This window comes from Genypterus blacodes, unplaced genomic scaffold (assembly GCF_046128005.1).
Source record: "Genypterus blacodes isolate CSIRO-AG114 ecotype Tasmania unplaced genomic scaffold, CSIRO-AGI_Gbla_v1 ptg000596l_1, whole genome shotgun sequence".
Taxonomy (NCBI): Eukaryota; Metazoa; Chordata; class Actinopteri; order Ophidiiformes; family Ophidiidae; genus Genypterus; species Genypterus blacodes.
In genome coordinates, this window is record NW_027467326.1 from 1 (window position 1) to 20000 (window position 20000).

A 20000-nucleotide genomic window follows, 5' to 3' on the forward strand; every position below is an offset into this window, starting at 1 on the left:
ACAGAGCCATGAACAGATGCTTTTACTGTTTATCATCATTGATTCTCACTTATCCAAACACGACTAAACCGTGAAGACGAGGAATATGAAGCTGTTTTCATCTGAGCCCAAAAGGTTAAAAGGTCACGTGTGTCGCATCAATACGATCTTGCTGATGTTTGTTTGTAAATTCTGTGATTTCCCACACCGCCTAAAGGCTCTCTCCCCAGTTCGTTGTCAGATTGTGTACTTTTGTCTTTGTGTGTCGGTGCAGACTTGGACTTGGACTTGGTCGTCTCGTCGGCGGACAAACTGAGTCACCCGACCGCCTCAAGGCCACGAGTCACAGACCGGCGACCTCGCTCGCAGATCATCACGCCTGTGAGTGACGACAAGCCAGTGTAATTTGTCCTTTGTCCAAAATAAGAAAGATTAAAACAAAACTGTCTGTCTGTCTCTCCCTCCCTCCCTCCCTCCCTCCCTCCCTCCCTCAGGCGTCCCTGTCCACTGCAGAGCTGCTGGGCCCCCCTGCATTGGAGGAGAGGAAGGAGAAGGACAGAGTGAAGGAGGAGCAGGAGTCCGTCCCGGTCAGACCGGCGGAGGTGTCCGTCAGGAGAGGAGTCCCCAGCATCTCTGTGAGACTTCACTGCCGCTCTTTGTCCAGCAGAGGGCGCCACAGTGTAGCTTTATGTAAATCGTAGATCGACAGTGAAAATACAACAAGCATCAACAACAGATGGAATTTGTGAATGAATATGGAATTAAACTTATTTAGATATGTTACATAATTAATAGTCTGTATTTAATCATTTTATATTATTAATGTATTCATATAAGTTTACATTTTATATATAACGTATATTATTTCATGTTACACTTGTCTGAAGGGTTTATAAACTCTCTAACCTGAGACTGAACACGTCAAACAACAATAATAAGAATGATGTAGCACTTTGATCCTGCTCCTGTACGTACTGCTGCTACAGTCAGTTATGATGTAATGTTGATCTGTTCCATCTCTCCTGCATGCCCTCAGGTATCTGATGCTAAATCCACGCTTCCTGCCAAACCTGCCTTCCTTCCACCACCCGGCAGCTCCGCCCACCGCCCCGCCTCACCTTCCTCCTCCTCCTCAGCTCCCAGCCCCTCCCCCGAGCTCAAACCGTCACCCCTGACCCCGCCCACCGTCGATGAACTCAGAAACCAGTTGCGCGATCTGAGAGCTTCCGTAGAATTGTTGAAGAGCCAGCACAGTGTGTGTGTGTGTGTGTGTGTGTGTGTGTGTGTGTGTGTGTGTTCAGAAGTGTGTAGATTCAGATGTATTTGTGTGTTTGCATACTTCAGGCAGGAGATGAAGCAGCTGGCGAGCACGCTGGACGAGGAGAAGAAAATCCGCATTAGTTTACAGGTGAGCAGTTCAAAGGTGAAACGAGCTGTGATGAGACGCAGCATAGATTACATACACACAGTTAACACACGCGTGTAAACCCCTCCAAGCTTCTGTGTGGCCCGTGTTGGGAGCTGGATCCTGCTTCTCACTAAAACCACTTTACCCAGACTCAGATCCTGGGACACTGAACGTGACTCCCCACACTTTTTAAAACACAACAGCCCTTGAATGCACCACGTGGCTCATTGTCTGCTTGCTAACTCCCACACGCCGGACGCTCCACATTACAGCCAAACACAATCCAATAATGTAAGGATTACAGAGCGGGACGCCGCTACGTGTGTGGAAATGTAAAGAATGCACGGCTTTAAAGGCGTGTTTGTGTTTTGCAGATGGAAGTGGAGCACATAAAGAAGAGTCTGTCCAAATGAAACCTACAGCCTTCCCACAGGCGCTTTGCAAAACATTATGGCTGTCGGCCCAAACCTTCAGCGCCACAAGTTTGTGCCAAATGATCATCATCATCAGCAGCAGCAGCATCGGCAACGACACGTCACCACGGAAACAACCACCTCCACCCCCGACGCCGCCTCAGCCTTTTGTTTAGTCACTATTTCATTTCTCTCTTGTTTGTTTACCGCAATCTTCCCGGCGTTTGCTGCGGCACCGGTACTTTGGCCTGTCGCTGTGTGTTGCCGCGGTTGCAGATTGATGACACAGAGTTGCGGTTGTCCTGGCGACCTCACAGGTACTTTTTGTTTCCGAGCGTGAAGAGAACTCGGGACTCGACCTCCTCAGCCTGGTTGCTTCAGTCGACCTCTGTGCTGTTCTGCGTCCACTCTGCAGCTGTGTGTGTGTGCGTGTGTGTGCGTGTGTGCATGTGACTGTGTGTGTGTGTATTTCCATCAATGTGAGAACCAGTTACAAACCCTCTAAGTGGAGAGATCATAGAAATAAGCAATGAGGTCATGTTTGTGAAACCCTGACTTGTAGTTTGGGGTGAAGATGATGCATTCAGGGGCACGTTGGGCTTTAGGTTCAATCATTTGACCTATAGACTTTGTTGTATCTATGTTTCAGTGCAGGTGGGTGATCTGAAGCGTCTGCACCGTGTTTACCGTGGCACATCAGGACTTCTCTGCCTGATTCAGACAGAAACCTGAGATTGCAATTATTTTGAAAATTACTGCAATTTCTATTTTGTATTTCCATGTCCTTTTAAATCAAATCTAAATCCTATGAATCAAGAAGAGTTAACCGTGCTTTCTGTTACACCTTCTATATATTCAAACATATAGGGTAAATATACATTTATAGTCTATACATTATTTTATAGTAAAGCAGAGACGCTGCTCCTCTCTGCTCCTCTCTGCTCCTGCATCTGGGAGGTAGTTCTTTCATGACATCGTCGCCTTTCCCTCACTTCATGATTGCACGTTGTCACCTGGCTGTGTTGTTTTGCGCTCTGTGAACGGTGCAGCCTTGACTTCCTGTCACCTGATGATCCTGTCAGCAGATCCCTCACATCCATACACTCCCAAACTGCCTTTGTAATATAATGCTGCACAAAGAAGAAAGGATTTATCCCTGCATGAACATAACGTATGATTACTGTCAGGCCGCCTTATGTACGATGCCTCTTTACTCTTACTTTACTTTGCCTTCTTTTGCACTCACACACCTGTAGCAACAGCTGTGCTGATCTTCTGATCTTCTGATCTTCTGATCTTCTGATCTTCCCCCGAAATCAAACCAGCGTCAGAGTCAAACTCTGCTGGACTCCATGAGTGCAGGCAAAAGCTTCCTTTCATTGACCTCTGACCTCTGTGTGTTCCTCTGTCAGTGTGTAGATGTTCTCCTCCTCCTCAGCTCTGTAGGTCTCTAATGGACCCCGATGGATCCATGTGGTTTCTTCAACAGCACAAAGATGAAGTTCTACACCAGCTGCAGACTGATGTGAGGGGGAAGTTACTATAGGATAGAGATCCATGACATCATACAGAGGGTTCAGGGTCAAAGGTCAGAGTTACTATAGGATAGAGATCCATGACATCATACAGAGGGTTCAGGGTCAAAGGTCAGAGTTACTATAGGATAGAGATCCATGACATCATACAGAGGGTTCAGGGTCAAAGGTCAGAGTTACTATAGGATAGAGATCCATGACAACATACAGAGGGTTCAGGGTCAAAGGTCAGAGGAAAACACTTTCTGAGGTGACAGTAAACATCTCTACAATGATGCAACTTACAAACCCACAGCTGATGGATTCTGGCTGTGCTTTTTCCTCAGATTGCCGCTGAGTGTGATGTTTTAAAGTGTGCCAGATGTTTGTTGTGCTCCTCTGGTTGTAGGTCTAGATAAGGCTTTGGGAATTGTGAATGTAGTCAAACGGGAGGTCCTCACAAATATAACAACACATATGTATCTGTGTGTGTGTGTGTGTGTGTGTGTGTGTGTTGGCTTCCCTTTCTTAAATGTACACAGAATCTACGGCAACCCGTCACTGTGGCCTTCCTGTTTCCGACTCCAGATCTCTTTCTTTCTTTCTTTCATACAACAACCACAAATCTGCGACGACTGAGGCTACAAGTTGTTTTCTTGACTTGGTCCTTTCTCTCCGGGATAGCGATAAATATATATACTTTTATATTTCAGTGTAATAAAGATGCTATTATGTACTGTATGTGTGCATATTTTATTAAAAAACCACAAACACACTCGCATGGAATTGTGTGCTGATGAAACGTGTGTGTGTGTGTGTGTGTGTGTGTGTGTGTGTGTGTGTGTGTGCGCGCGCGCGCGCGTTTCATGTAGAGAAATTATGTTCCATTCCACTGCTCTTTACTTTGTTTATACAAGTAAGTGGCACTCCTGCATGGATGACTGCAGCTGCGTGCGTGCGTGCGTGCGTGCGTGCGTGCGTGCGTGCGTGCGTGCGTGCGTGCGTGTGTGTGTGAGCTCTGAGGTCACTGCAGGACCAAAAGCAGAAGTGAAAGTCCTCCTTCATTGCAAAACTCCAGACTTTTTATGAAACTCTGTAACTTTGGTTTCTGCCACACCTAACTTTAAATCTTTGGAAATGTTTGTGGTGTGAAAGCACATCGACCGTCTTGACTTATAGAGTTGGAATGTTTCATTTCATTGAATTGTTTCTTTAACTCTTCCCTGTTTTCTTGTCGTGTGCTGTCCACAGAAACACAGCAGAAGATCAAACTGACAAACGAGTTTGTGTCAGAAACAAAGAAATGTATCCTGGGCACTGGGCAGAAGGTGAATAGGTGCTGTCCTTTCCCAGAGAAAGTGCCTCCCGGCAAGTATAAAAGCCTGCGCCCCCTGGTGGAGGAGCTCTGATTGTAACTATTCCTGATCACTATTGAGGCTTTCCTGAAGAAAAGGATGTATTATATGAGATGCTGACTGCCAGAGTGAGTTTAGTAGAACAACAACTATGCAGATAATGTCAACGTCTTCCTGGCTGGTCTAAGTCAAATGGATGATCAGGGACATCAGGTCCTCAGCGTCTTCTTGAATGTCTGCTCTCAGATGAGGTTTCACACAGCGTGGACAGGGACAGCGGTGTCCCTGTGAGGACAGGAGACACAGGACCCGGCCGCCTCCTCCGCTCTGTGTGCTGACGTGAATCTAGTCGGATCCAGTCTGGGTGAAGCGGACTTCTTGGTGCGAGATAATCTGTGGCTGATGTGAGTTAATGAGGCGGAGATGCGCGGGGACAAACCCAGACGCGCTCGTCTCCGCCGGTGACAGGTGCGCGACAAGCGAGAGAGAGAGCGGGACGAGAGGGAGGATAAAACAGAAGGAACTCAAGACAGAGTGCGGAAACGCTTCCAGCTCCGTTCTCGTCATGGAGACCGGACAGAGCGCGCCGGTCGCGGACATTGGAGAGCACTCTGCCGGGGTGTTCACCGGGGAGCGGGACCGGGACCGGGACCGGGAGCGCGTCGATGTGTCCAGTCCCAGCCCCACGGCCAAGCAGCGCTCGCTGCGGGTCGTGTACGTCCTGAACGACGGGCTGAAGTCCGTCATGGCCAGCAGCCCGGAGTCCGGAGCGCTGCAGAGCCTGCAGAGGGCCTGCGACGCGGAGAGCGCGCTGCTCACCACCGTCACCTTCGGCCGGCTCGACTTCGGAGAGACGTCGGTGCTGGACAGCTTCTACGACGCAGGTCAGCGCGCCGGTTTGTGTTTCTGTGACGTGAGAGCCGAAATCAGGATCGATCAGACTTTAGGACGCTTTGAATGCGGCAACAACAAAAGTGGAAAAGTGGAAAAAGCTGCAGTGATTTGAGGGAAAAGAGACAAAAAGAGCATGAACTGATATTTCTTTGCTATTTCTTCACTTTATGCCGCCCCGCCCCCTCTGACCTTATGATTCATATCTCTCTCTCTCTCTCTCTCTCTCTCTCTCTCTCTCTCTCTCTGTGTGTGTGTGTCTCTCTCTCTCCCTCTCTCTCTCTCTGTCCCTCTCTCTCTGTGTGTGTGTGTGTCTCTCTCTCTCTCTCTTCCCCCCCCCTCTCTCATACTGTGTTTAGATCGAGATCTTTATGTACTTCCTCTAATCATATTCTAACTTCCAGGTGCCTTCTGGTTTCAATTTGTTTACAATAATTGAATTAAATTGAAAGAATCTGAATTCTTTAATTCCAACACCACTTTATTCAATTTGATACAATTGATTAAAAAAAATGTTTAACTTCACCAAATTTACAAAAAGATCTTGAGGAAAAATCATCATCATCATCACTCTTCATCCCTACTGGAGTGTTCTTCCCTCCTGAGGCCAGGTGTCATGGCTGTCAGATGTCTCTGGACACGCTGCTTATTTGTGTAACACACTGTAAGCAGTCATCTTCATCCTGTTCATCTTCATCGTCTTCATCATTCTTCAGACATCGCTGTTGTTGACATGAGCGACGTGTTTCGCCAACCCTCCTTGTTTTACCATCTGGGTGTGAGGGAGAGCTTCGACATGGCCAACAACGTCATCCTGTACCATGACACCGACCCCGATACTGCCCTGTCACTGAAGGTACACACACACGCACACACACACAGGAGCACACACACACACACACACACACACACACACACACACACACACACACAGATGCTATCAGACTTCATGGATGCCATTCCTTCGACGGAATGGCATCTTAGAACAAACTGGCCCACCAAGTTATTTACAGACCACGTGTTTGTGTGTGTGTGTGTGTGTGTGTGTGAATGTGTGTGTGTGCTGAGTGACATCTCAGTGTAACCTTGGGGCACCGTGTTTACGGCTGTAAACATCCTGCTCTTTGTTTTATCTCAATACAGGACATGGTGGCTCAGAAAAACACAGTAAGTTTCTGCGCGTGTGTGTTTGTGTGTGTGTATGTGTGTGAGAGAGAGAGAGAGAGAGAGAGAGAGATTGATGTGTATATGGTCCTCTGCTATTTGTGGAATAACATCCACAACAAGTGCACTCGCCAAAACGCATGCAGGAATGCACATATGTGTGTCTTGTCACTCTCTCTGAGTCTCCTTCTGTCCTTTCAGCACTCCCTGAACACACACACACACACACACACAACCACAGCTTAAACACAGGTTCCAGGCTTCTAATCTTGCATATCGTTAGTGGCTATATGTCTGATTTTTAATGTGTGTGTGTGTGTGTGTGTGTGTGTGTGTGTGTGTGTGTGTATGTGTGCGCACGTGTGTGTGTGTGTGTGTGTGTGTGTGTGTACGTGTGCGCGTGTGTGTGTGTGTGTGGAGAAGGCTGCTCGTGCCCCAGCAGGCTTTCCTTGTGTTCAGTTGCCTCCAGAATACAGAGGCTCTGGGTTACGCAATAAAGTAGGTACCATGCTGCACCAGAGCATGCTGGGAGATTTGCTCACAGATTAATCGTACTGAATGGGGGTGTGGGGGTGTGGCAGGGAGGGCGGGGCTTAACATGAGTGCTCCCTCCCTCTCCTTTGTGTGAGCTCACATTAACAACTTGCAGCTTATTTAACGACTTCAAATAATATAATAACAAATCAGCCGTAGTTTCTTTGACTCACATAGCATCACTTCAACATTTCACCCTTAAATGTCACTTTTCTACTTCACATTCTGTGTGTGGGCTGGCAGTCTATTTGGATCTTACTTGCTGGGGTTTTCTTTGCCGTTTTTGTGTGAAACTCATGCCCTTTTCTTTTTAAAAAGTCCACTTAAGTCAGTAAAGTCAGTGTTACACAATGTGACTGCACACTCCTCACACTCACTCTGGACTTTCAGTGATGTTGTAGCTCTCAGGGAACTAATAATCAATTTGTCCTCAACTATGCTAAAAAAATTGAGATAAGCTAAATTAAACTCAATGAAAGTTGAGCTAAGATGAGCTAAGCCTCTTTTCCTCCAGGCGTCCAGCGGTAACTACTACTTCATCCCGTACATTGTGACTCCTAACCACGAGTACATGTGCTGTGAGAGCGACGCCCAGCGCAGGGCCAGTGAGTACATGCAGCCCAACTGGGACAACCTGCTGGGGCCGCTCTGCGTGCCGCTCACCGACCGCTTCACCGGCCTGCTGAAGGACATCCACGTCACGTCCTGGTACACACCCACACCGACACGCACATCCATACACCAGGAAATAGAGGAGTTCCCGATGGAATGGAATGACACGGTGAGTCTCTGCTGCAGCGCCTCCTTTAAGGACACCCTGCTGAACGACATCAGGAAGGCCCGGGAGAAGTACCAGGGGGAGGAGCTCGCCAAGGAGCTCTCTCGCATCAAGCTACGCATCGACAACACAGAGGTTCTCACGCAGGACATCGTCATGAACCTGCTGTTTTCCTACAGAGACATACAGGTACACAAATTGGACCCGGAATTGTAAACACATCAGTCTACAATCATGATCTTCTGCACTGCCATGTTTATACTTCTGTGTTCTGCTTTCTTCTGAGAAGCTCTCAAGTGCACTCAGCTGGTATGTGCCACCGTACAAACTGCTATTTACCAGCTTCCAATGAGCGCCTGAACGCTTCATTAGTTTTGTAGAAACAGTTGCATACGATGTCTTCTCCTCCCTGACCTCCAGGACTATGATGCCATGGTGAAGCTGGTGGAGACTTTAGAGATGCTGCCCACCTGTGATCTGGCGACACAACCCATGATCCAGTTCCACTACGCCTTCGCCCTCAACAGGTACACACACACTCCGTTCAAACCCGTGTCTGGTTGGTCATCAATACTCGTCCGTCGATATTCATTGCAGGGAAGATGGCAGGCGGATGAGATGGACCAATCTGTGTGTGTCTGTGTGTGTGTGTGTGTGTGTGTGTGTGTGCAGGAGGAACAGTCCTGGCGACAGGGAGCAGGCTCTGGGAGTGATGTTACAGGTGTTGCAGTCATGCGAGCACCCGGCGCCGGACATGTTTTGCCTCTGCGGCCGAATCTACAAGGACATCTTCCTGGACTCAGACTGCAAAGACACCAAGAACAGGGACAACGCCATACAGTGGTAAAAACACAGGATTGACTTTAGGCTTGTGATGTCCATAGGTTAGATGAGGGGATACTGCAATCTCTTATCCTTTGCCAATTGCATGTAAACATTCTCAACATTGTGTGATAATAATTGCCATCCTCTGCCTGCAGGTACAGGAAGGGCTTTGAGTTGCAGCCCACTCTGTATTCTGGCATTAACCTGGCTGTGCTCCTCATAGTTGCTGGCCAACAGTTTGAGAGTTCAATTGAGCTGAGGAAAATAGGTGAGAAGATCCTGCACCCGACACAAGCCACGGGTACCAAAGCAAAGCTACATCTTCACCTTCCTCCTCCTCCTCCTCTCACTTCTGTGTGTGTGTTTTTAGGTGTGAGGTTAAATAGTTTATTGGGGCGAAAAGGTTCCTTGGAGAAGATGAATAACTACTGGGACGTGGGCCAGTTCTTCACCGTTACCATGCTGGCTAATGACATCCCTAAAGCTACGCAGGCTGCTGAGAAGCTCTTCAAACTCAAGCCACCTCTCTGGTACTGGTAACCACACCAGCACTCCATTCATCACAAAGAGTCCCTCAACTGAAACAACGCTTTCCTCTTTTGCAAACAGAGAACTTCTTCTCATGAAACAGTTGTGGTTTGGTTCTGTGTGTCCATCATCTTGCAGGTCCGTTGTCTCGCTGATCTCACCTGCTGCCTTTGTGCGTGTTCCTCTCCCAGGTATTTGCGATCGGTTGTTCAGAACCTGAAGCTGATCCAGAGGTTCAAGAAGCAGACGGTGGAGCATTCTCCTCAGAGGGAGAAGCTCAACTTCTGGATGGACATCATCGTAGAGGCCACTCAGGGAACCACCAAAGGACTGCGATTTCCAGTACAAATGAACACGCAAGAACTCAGGCTCAGACATTCAGACACGTTGGCAGCAGGTCGCCGTCTTCATTCCCGTCTCCTCCTTTATTCAAGGTGTTGATTCTGGAGCCAACTAAAGTCTACCAGCCCTCATACGTGTCCATCAACAACGAGGCAGAAGAGAAGAACGTCTCCATCTGGCATGTTTCTCCTGCCGAAACGGTCAGACCATCTCCGGCACCTCCGTTCTGCCCCATTGACGATCCTTATTCACGTAAACCATGGGGGAGTCATGGCACATTGATAGACATGGCTGAGCATGTAAACTCTTTCATTTCAGAAAGGGATCCACGACTGGAACTTCCCTGCAATGTCCATCAAAGGAATTAGGTAAGAACCCGTATGTGGTGCAAGTCTAAGCAGTATTATTATATTGTTGTCATTCCTTAACTCAATGTCCTCCACCATTTCTTTGATGGGTCGAAACTTCAAATACCAAACAATAATTTAAAATCCTGATGATTAAGGGGATGTCCAGGTTTCCTGAATCAAAAAACCCTAACCCAGACTGTCCACTGAGCGGCGCTGCAGCACGGGGCAAGTGGAAGGGAGAGCTTGGGGGATAGTTACTGTCCTTAAGCTTTGTTTTCAGACCCAGTTTTTGCTGCTAAATCAACTGAACTTCACTGAACAATCTCCACTGTGAATGTTTCAGATTTATTCATGCAGCTCTCCTGAAAACAAATCCAATATATGACATGAGAGCATAGAAGAGGTCTTGGTGACTCAGCGAGGGTCACTTTCATGTACGCAGATGTCTTTTGTCTGCAGCATCAGTAAGTTTGACGAGCGCTGCTGTTTCCTCTACGTCCACGATAATTCAGATGACTTCCAGATCTACTTCTCCACCGAGGATCAGTGTGCTCGGTGAGCTTGTCTGTGTGTGTGTGTGTGTGTGCTCATGTGTGAGGTTGTATCCCAACAGGACCCGACAGTTTGACACCCGCACGGTATAATGTGTGTGTGTGTCTGCGTAGGTTCTGCTCCATGGTGAAAGAGATGATATCTGATGGTACGGGGAATGCTGTGGAGCTGGAAGGGGAAGGAGACGGCGATACACTGGAGGTCAGGGTGTGTGCGGGTGTGGAAATGCTCTCCTCAATTCTGTTGATTGATCCAAACATGTGAGATGATGTTGGTGCGTCCTGCAGTATGAGTACGACACCAATGAGACAGGGGACAGGGTGGTGCTGGGGCGGGGCACCTATGGAGTGGTGTATGCTGGGAGAGACCTCAGCAACCAGGTCCGAATCGCCATCAAAGAGATTCCTGAGCGAGACAGCAGGTAAGGACGACAGGGATGGTGTGTTTAACCTGGTGCAAACAGGAAGTCATCTCTCTCTGTCTCTCTCTCTCTCTCTCTCTCTCTCTCTCTCTCTGTCTCTCAGGTACTCACAGCCCCTTCATGAGGAAATTGCCCTCCACAAGTACCTGAAACACAGGAACATTGTTCAGTACTTGGGCTCCGTCTCTGAGAACGGATACATCAAGATCTTCATGGAACAAGTTCCTGGAGGTGTGTGCATGTGGTTCTTTTCCAGGTCTGTAGGTCTCTAATGGACCCTTAAGGATCCTTGAAGCCTCAGAACTTCTATCTTTGTGCTGTAGAAGAAACACCAGCATGGATCCATAAGGGTCCTTTAGAGACCTGAACATGGATCCATAAGGGTCCATTAGAGACCTACAGACCTGAAGAGAAGACGAACATTTATACACTGACACAACTTGATACAAGGCTCCTTTTTTCTTTGATCTAGGAAGTCTGTCTGCGTTGTTGAGGTCTAAGTGGGGCCCGCTGAAGGAGGCCACCATCATCTTCTACACCAGACAGATCCTGGAGGGACTCAGATACCTGCACGAGAACCAGATAGTCCACCGAGACATCAAGGTACACAGAACCAGGCTTTGTTTTGGTGTTTTTCAAATGTATGGCTTGAATATTTAAAACAATCTAAAGTAGTAAGAGTTCAGCTGGACGTTTCTCTAAACAGCTCTGGGGCAGATGGAACCTGAGCTCAGCCTCTGTCAGCCTCTGTCAGCATCTGTCTGTGCTTTCTCCTTTCTCCATCAGGGTGATAATGTGTTGGTGAACACCTACAGTGGTGTGTTAAAGATCTCAGACTTTGGAACCTCTAAGCGTTTGGCGGGAGTCAACCCCTGTACAGAGACGTTCACTGGTAAGTATTACACTCCCTCTCTCCCTCCCTCCCTCCTTCCATGCCTACCTCCAGGCCTCCATCCCTCTCTCCCTCCCTCCCTCCTTCCATGCGTCCCTCCCTCCCTCCCTCCCTCCCTCCCTCCCTCCCTCCCTCCCTCCCTCCCCCCTCCCTCCCTTCCCCCTCCCTCCCTCTCTCCATGTGCTCTTCAGACACCAGATTTTTTTATTCAAAGAGTAAAGTTAGGGACAAAGTATTGATCAGGAATTTCAAAAACCTCCAAATCGATCTTGGTTGCTAGCGAGACAATAAACTAAACCATGTTGACAACAAAACAACACGTCTCCATACAAAGCTTTAATGAGAGAGGTCTTTGAGCTGAACGCATTGAAACGCTTTGGTAACACACTTCCTGTAAGAAAGCACTGCAGTAGAGCTAGTACCTCAGTCTACGCTCACACATTATGAGTGTAAACATCAAATGACCCTCAAAAATGTCAAGGGCTACGATCAGCGTCTATGGAAACACACACACACACATTCATGACCATCTGGCCTCCTCCAGCAGCCAGTGAGGAGTGTAATTAGATTAGCTAATCAAGCAGAGGCAGAAGGGTGTTTACCTTTCATTAGCATGTGTGTGTGTGTGTGTGTGTGTGTGTCTGTGTCTCCTCTGTTGCCTCCTCTCTCCTCAGTCTCTCCTCGACCTGACCTTAGTGTCTTTTCTTGAGACATCTGAAACTCAGAGCCTAAACACACAAATGTACATTCATCCTATCAAAGCTTCATTTCAGACGGACTCGGGCCTCTTGTGTCGCGTTTTCCATTTATAAACACAAATGAATTTCATATTTTGACAGCGGGGGTGGAGAATGATGTCAGTCTGTTCCATGTCTTGACGGCTGCTCCAGGTCACTGTCTGTCTCTCTGCCTGTGCAGGTACTCTGCAGTACATGGCTCCAGAGATCATTGATAAGGGCCCGCGGGGCTACGGGGCCCCGGCTGACATCTGGTCCCTGGGTTGCACCATCATAGAAATGGCCACCGGGAAACCCCCCTTCCACGAGCTGGGGGAGCCGCAGGCCGCCATGTTTAAGGTGGGGATAGTGCATGTTAGTGACCTGAGATGCTCTTATCAGGTGTTGACTGACACAAGCTCAGTTTCCTTTACAGGTTTGTCCAAATAAAGGTAAATGATTTCAACTTCAATGGATTCTGATGCTCATGTTCATCGTTTGCATTAAATGATGTTAGTGAATAAGTTTAGTGATGTTAAGATCTCCTGGCTCTTTGGGAGTCGATCATTAAGTCCTGCTCCAGTCTCACAGCGACTAAGACCGTTGATCACTGGGCTTTAATGAGACAATGATCAGCTTGGTTCTACTGAGATCGTTTAGCCACAAATGAATGTTCTGTGAACCGGCGGTGCTGCTGCACAGCTCCCTTTACTCAGACATGAACCTCTCTCTGCTTTACACATTGTCATACTTCATCAGGCATATCGTCTTTCAACTCTTGGTGCTAGAGTCTAGTTGGCGACAGGATGCAGCTGCGTTTTCAGCTCATTATCAATCACGCAGGAACCCATTTATGCGTTACCTGTGTTACAGGTGGGAATGTTTAAGATCCACCCAGAGATCCCAGAGTCTTTGTCCTTAGAGGCCAAATCCTTCATCCTGCGCTGCTTTGAGCCGGACCCTCACAAGAGAGCCATCGCCTCAGACCTCCTCAAGGACACGTTCGTAAGACACAACGCCAAGGGCAAGAAGAGCAAGATCGCCTTCAAACCATCAGGTCACACACACGCACACACACCCACACACATACACACACACAAACACACTAGCAATAAACCAAAATAAACTAAATCACAAAATTCAGATTAAAGACTCTTTTTTGTGTTTGCATCCCAATCAGACTACATTCACAGCGTTTCCATGCCGATGCAGCTGCAGGGTGAGGCGGCGGGTAGCAGCAGCAGTGAACACGGCTCAGTGAGTCCAGACTGCGACTCCAAAAATGACGTCTTCTTCCAGAAGAAGAAAACCTCCGGATCAGACAACTTGCTCAAACCCCCGAACTCCAACTATCTGAGGTCTGCCTGCCTGCCTGCCTGCCTGTCTGCCTGTCTGTCTGTCTGTCTGTCTGTCTGTCTGTCTGTCTGTCTGTCTGTCTGTCTGTCTGTCTGCATGCCTGCCTGCCTGTCTGTCTGCCCATCTAGCTGTGGTTGAACTGTAGGATCACGTGTGAAGCCATTCCAACTCACTCTACTTTGAAATGACTCAATATTAAAGATTACAGATCAGCTGCAGACAAAATCCTGACAAGAGAGACAGAGATAATGTGAATAGATTGGTGTGTGTGTGTGTGTGGTGTGTGTGTGTGTGTGTGTGTGTGTGTGTGTGTGTGTGTGTGTGTTTGGTGGCAGGTGGCCTGGCTGTTCTCACAATGTGCTCCAATGCCTTTTACAGCATTGTTCTAATGAGGTCTGATAGCTTTACAAGCTTCACCTGGCAGGTAGAGCACTAAGGCAACAGCACACACACACACACACACACATGCATGAGCACACTGTATATGTGAGCACACACACACACACACACACACACGTGCTGCTGCGAGCCTTTCTTAGGCACACACAGTAGCCAGGAGAGGCTTGTATCTGTAAATAGAGCAGCCTGTTTGTCACACGGCTGTAAATCAGCGGTGAACTCTGTGGCTCCTTTTTACTCCCATGAGGTCATTGTTTGTTTGTCTGTGTGTGTTTGTGTGTGTGTGTTGCAGTGTTCCCGATGAAGGCTCCGTGTCAGAGGACCGCAGCGCGCCCCCGTCCCCAGAGGACCGGGACGGCGGTCTGTTCCTGCTGAAGAAGGACAGTGAGAGACGAGCCATTCTGTTCAAGGTCCTGAACGATGACCAGGAAAAGGTCATCTCCAACCTGAAGGAGAACCACATCCAGGTGTGTGTGTGTGAGGTCAAGTCATTTGGATTTGTAGCTAAAATTATAACCAATCGCAGCGTCAGTGTGTAGATGTTCTTCTTCTCTTCAGGTCTGTAGAACTGCTAGATTGAGTGTGTGTGTGTCTGTGTGTGTGTGTGTGTGTGTGTAGGGCAGCGAAGAGCTCCAGCTGTCTGTGGACCACATCAAGCAGATCATCTGCATCCTGCGAGACTTCATCCATTCCCCAGAGAGACGCGTCATGGCGGCCACCATCTCCAAGCTCAAGCTGGACCTGGACTTTGACTCCACGTCCATCAACCAGATACAACTGGTGCTCTTTGGATTCCAGGACTCGGTTAGCAGACACACACACAGGCACACAGAGGCACACAGAGGAACACACACACACACACACACATTTAGAGTGGCTTTGACGCTGTGTGTGTGTGTGATGTTCTCAGGTGAACAAAGTCCTGAGGAACCATCACATCAAACCCCACTGGATGTTTGCCATGGATAACATCATCAGGCGAGCAGTGCAGGCTGCCATCACCATCCTCATTCCAGGTGTGAGCTTTTGTCGCTCTCTGGTGAACAAACAACACACACAACCGCTGCCTCCTGTTCTCTGTGGGCTCTCTCTCTCTCTCTCTCTCTCTCTCTCTCTCTCTCTCTCTCTCTCTCTTTGTGTTTCATAATTTTGACTGAAACAAATGGATTCTCGTGGTTGAAAACATATTCATGTGTAAAACACACGTGGCTGTGACCTTTTACCTTTGCCAACAGAGCTGCAGACACACTTTGGCTCTGCGTCAGAGTGCGAGGGGGTGGAGAAGGAGGACGAGGTGGACGAGGAGGAGGCGGAGTTTGGTCCAGTCTTGGCTCCTTCAACCGACGAGGCGGCGGCGACGGCGACGGCCGAACACGCGGCGGCCTCGGCTGTCACAGTCCACTCCACCCACTCCCATGAGCCTCAGCGCTCACACCACCCACCGGGCGCACAACTGGGACGGCTCAAACAGGAGACCAACCGGTACACACACACACACACACACACACACACACACACACACACACACACATACGGTAACACACATTTACTTTTATCTGTACCAGGAAAGGGAGAAAGGGAATTTCCACCTTTGTGCATACATGCACACACACACACACACACACACAAACACACACACACACACACACACACACACTAAGAATGCAGAAGCTCCAGGTGTGCGTGATGACTCATGTGATCATAATGTTGATATATGAATGATGAATATGAACCAAACATCATACTGCATTTGTTTAGAAATTCAAAATATACAAATACAAATCCCCATCTATAGAATGAAAGGTAATCGTGGTGGAAAGGGAAGAAATCCCACACGAGTCTTTCCCTGAATGTTCTGCCTCTGGTTGACGGTGCTGTGATGCCCCCGCAGGCTGCTGGAGGAGCTGCTTCAGAAGGAGAAGGAGTACCAGCAGGTCCTGAGGGCCACGCTCCAGCAGAGGGCGCATGACCTGGAGCTGGTCAGGGTCCGACACAGACCACCAGGTAAACACACGGCCCGCCGCTCAACTGACCAGTCCATACCCTGATGCTCAGAGCCAGGCGGCCCTTGTTTGTGTCTCTGTCTCTTCAGATATTTCACCTCCCTCCATCTTCCACGTCCCAGCCGACCACGAGCCTGACAAGCAGCTCACCGATTGGCTGAAGGAGCAGGGGGCAGACCCGGACACCATAGACAAGGTGGAGGATCTTGTTGTTCTGGCATAACTGCTCTGACCAACGTGTGGCTGTGAGCAGAAGGTTTACATGTTCATATATGTGTGTGTGTGTGTGTGTGTGTGTGTTTTCTTAGTTTGTGCTGGAGGAGTACACACTGAACGACCTTCTCAATGACATCACCAAAGATGACCTCCGCTGCCTTCGCCTCAGGTATTTGTTTCCTCATGTTTGGATGCTGAGTCAGGCTGCTCCTGATGGCTGAGGCCTGAGGGATCAGATGGATCATCAGGGTCCATTCACAGACCCATAGACCCACAGACCCACAAACATCTGCAGAACCACACAGAAACAAACACACACAGTTCAGACGCAACTGAGAACCAAGGAAGTGTATAAAATTGACAAAATGATGACTTTAGGTGAAAAAAACATGGAGACATTTTGCTGTATAAACATTCCAGTTCTGCTGGATTCTAGCTGCTCGGTCCAGAGGAGAGCAGACCTGCAGCTCTGTGTACCGCTCTGCCTCTCTGTAAAGCTCTACTTCTGCTTATACAACTCCTCCACCAGGGGGCGCCAGCTTTTATGACTATTCCCCTCCCTATCCCTTCCACACTCTGGGTGAAGGTCTTTATGTGGGGCAACCTGGAAGTCCCTTTAATCACCCTGTTTGTATTTCTCAGTTCATAGCCTTCATTTCTGTTTGTGTCTTCAGTGGTGTAAACAGTCTTCATCACTCTTCTCCACTCAGGGGTGGGGTGCTCTGTCGCATGTGGCGGGCGATCCAGCGGCACAGAGAGCGAGAGAGGCTGAGGGGCGACCAACGAGAAGATGCATGATGGGATAGACGTCTGTTTGAAACATGTACACACACACACACACACACACACTGCCAGCCCTGCACGCTGTAGCTCTCTCTCTCTCTCTCTCTCTCTGTCTCTCTCTCTCTCTCTCTGTGTGTCTCCCTCTCTCTGTGTGTGTCTCTCTGTCTCTCTCTCTCTCTCTGTGTCTCTCTCTCTGTCTCTGTCTCTCTCTCTCTCTCTCTCTCTCTCTCTGTGTGTCTCTCTCTCTCTCTGTGTGTGTCTCTCTGTCTCTCTCTCTCTCTGTGTCTCTCTCTCTGTCTCTCTCTCTCTCTGTGTCTCTCTCTGTGTGTGTCTCTCTCTCTCTCTCTCTCCCTCCCTCTCTCTGTCTCTCTCTCTCAGGTAAGGCATGGTGTCACGGTGCCTTGTCATGTTTTAGTCAGAGGATCGACTGAATCTTCTCTCCACTCAAACGTTTGTATCTCCGTTTCTACTGTTTGTATAAAGAGGGAAGCATGTGAGACAGACAGGAGGTTCAACATAAAGCACAATGTCTAATAATATAGTTATTTACATCCTCAATACCTTTTATACTTCATAGTGTTGCCAAAGAACTTTTTGGGTCATTTCAATACAGCATGAACGTTTACAAGCACAGGTTGGCTTATTTTATTTTATTTTATTTTATTTTATTTTATTTTATTTTATTTTATTTTATTTTATTTTATTTTATTTTATTTTATTTTATTTTATTTTATTTTGTTTTGTTTTGTTTTGTTTTGTTTTGCTTTGTTTTGTTTTGTTTTGTTTTGTTTTTTATTTTGTTTTATTTTATTTTATTTTATTTTTGTTTAATTTAGTTTAGTTTAATTTAGTTTAGTTTATTTTATCTCATTTTTATTTTTGTGCCATTATCACAAAATGATCTAATATTTATACTTGGATACATTAAGGTAATTAAGTTACATCAATATAATTGGAGGTGTCGTGTTACACAAACTTCACCTTCTCATTTATATTTAGCTTTTTTGTTCAAAGTCCACTTGTTGCAACACTACAGTGCACATGGAGTGAACACCATTTTTTGGGTACTGACTCTTTAAGGCCTCAGCCGAACACCCACAGACACTGGCAGGTTAGTTTCCAGGCTGCTGGTGTGTGTGTGTCTAACCTGGTGTGTGTGTGTCTAACCTGGTGTGTATGTAATGTGTGACACGGTGATGTCACCAGGTTACCGAGGTAAAGGACCAATCAGGACGAAGCTTTCAGGGCAGCTGGATGCGTTTCTGTGAACATGAAACAAAGTCAATACAAACGTGATTGTATGACGCTTTAAACATGAGAGAACATTCTTAAAAAGCATCCATTAACCCTTTAAAGTGAAGAGTGATGGAATGTGTCGTTTAAAACAAGTCTGGGTTCTTTTAGAAGTTAAACTCTGACTGCAGGTAAGTCAGGAGATGAATACAGAAAAACATGAACGCAACGTATTTAAGTTTATTCTTTAATGATGAAAGACAATCTGTGTGTTTACTGACTGCGAATACTAATACTTTGGATTTATCAACTTTACTGCATTATTCCAAATGTGTACACGCTAAGCAGCTGCTGTACATGTGTGAACGTAACACGTCTACTTAATGTGCATACAAGGACCACTGCCCTGTACACACGCACACACACACACACACACACAAAGAGACTCAAACACGCACACAGACTCAAACACACGCACATACATACACACACACACATATACACACAGACTCAAACATGCACACACAGACTCAAATACGCACACACACAGAATCAAACACACACACATACCAACTCAAACACACACACATACACACACACACAGACTCAAACACACACACATACACACACACACAGACATACACAGACTCAAACACACAGACACACACACGTATACACACAGACTCAAACACACACACACACACACACACAGACTCAAACACACAGACTCAAACATACATACACACACACGTATACACACAGACTCAAACACACACACACACACAGACTCAAACACGCACACACACAGACTCAAACACACACACATACACACACACACAGACAAACACAGAGACACACGCACGTATACACACAGACTCAAACACACACACACACACACACAGACTCAAACACACAGACACACACACATATACACACAGACTCAAACATACATACACACACACGTATACACACAGACTCAAACACACACACACACACAGACTCAAACACACAGACACACACACATATACACACAGACTCAAACATACATACACACACACGTATACACACAGACTCAAACACACACACACACACAGACTCAAACACACACACATACGGACACACACAGACAAACACAGACTCAAACACACAGACACACACACATATACACACAGACTCAAACATACATACGGATACACACACACACACGACAGCAGTCTTTTTAATGCCTTTACCTGTGTATGTTATTTATTCTGTGTGTAAAGTCAGGGTTCGGTCCTGTATCTTCTGCTTCGTCTTCTCTGTACTTAAAGCGACACGCCAGTGATTTCACACGATGACATGATTCTCT

The 20000-nt window shown here is 47.4% G+C and overlaps 2 protein-coding genes across 10 annotated transcripts in view; both read left to right on the plus strand.

The window, feature by feature from the left end:
- Positions 1-196: 196 nt before the first annotated feature.
- On the plus strand, positions 197-4055 carry LOC142990594 (SH3 domain-containing kinase-binding protein 1-like; the record flags this gene model as incomplete). The annotated part of the gene is made up of 5 exons (XM_076140422.1): positions 197-360; positions 474-614; positions 1016-1240; positions 1331-1387; positions 1762-4055. Coding segments are annotated over 5 exons (626 nt in total), but the record flags the coding sequence as incomplete, so codon positions are not given.
- A 279-nt stretch (positions 4056-4334) lies between these two features.
- map3k15 (mitogen-activated protein kinase kinase kinase 15) overlaps positions 4335-20000 on the plus strand; it is a 16111-nt gene continuing 445 nt past the window's right edge. The window contains exons 1-30 of one of the 9 annotated variants that reach the window (XM_076140428.1): positions 4335-5553; positions 6277-6416; positions 6704-6727; positions 7145-7222; positions 7773-7966; positions 8057-8225; positions 8457-8563; positions 8709-8879; positions 9017-9129; positions 9232-9391; positions 9581-9731; positions 9824-9931; positions 10050-10099; positions 10541-10636; positions 10747-10840; positions 10921-11054; positions 11158-11285; positions 11527-11657; positions 11841-11946; positions 12865-13022; positions 13536-13719; positions 13843-14020; positions 14710-14884; positions 15036-15221; positions 15328-15433; positions 15653-15899; positions 16309-16421; positions 16510-16616; positions 16729-16805; positions 17347-20000. The exon at positions 17347-20000 is cut by the window's right edge and continues 150 nt beyond it. In XM_076140428.1, coding sequence (XP_075996543.1) covers positions 5082-5553; positions 6277-6416; positions 6704-6727; positions 7145-7222; positions 7773-7966; positions 8057-8225; positions 8457-8563; positions 8709-8879; positions 9017-9129; positions 9232-9391; positions 9581-9731; positions 9824-9931; positions 10050-10099; positions 10541-10636; positions 10747-10840; positions 10921-11054; positions 11158-11285; positions 11527-11657; positions 11841-11946; positions 12865-13022; positions 13536-13719; positions 13843-14020; positions 14710-14884; positions 15036-15221; positions 15328-15433; positions 15653-15899; positions 16309-16421; positions 16510-16616; positions 16729-16805; positions 17347-17434 — 4245 coding nt within the window. In that variant the 5' untranslated portion in view covers positions 4335-5081 and the 3' untranslated portion in view covers positions 17435-20000. Of the gene's footprint in view, positions 5554-6276; positions 6417-6703; positions 6728-7144; positions 7223-7772; positions 8226-8456; positions 8564-8708; positions 8880-9016; positions 9130-9231; positions 9392-9580; positions 9732-9823; positions 9932-10049; positions 10100-10540; positions 10637-10746; positions 10841-10920; positions 11055-11157; positions 11286-11526; positions 11658-11840; positions 11947-12864; positions 13023-13535; positions 13720-13842; positions 14021-14709; positions 14885-15035; positions 15222-15327; positions 15434-15652; positions 15900-16308; positions 16422-16509; positions 16617-16728; positions 16806-17346 lie in introns of all 9 variants that reach the window. The other 8 variants (XM_076140429.1, XM_076140430.1, XM_076140423.1 and 5 more) reach the window with 8 other exon arrangements.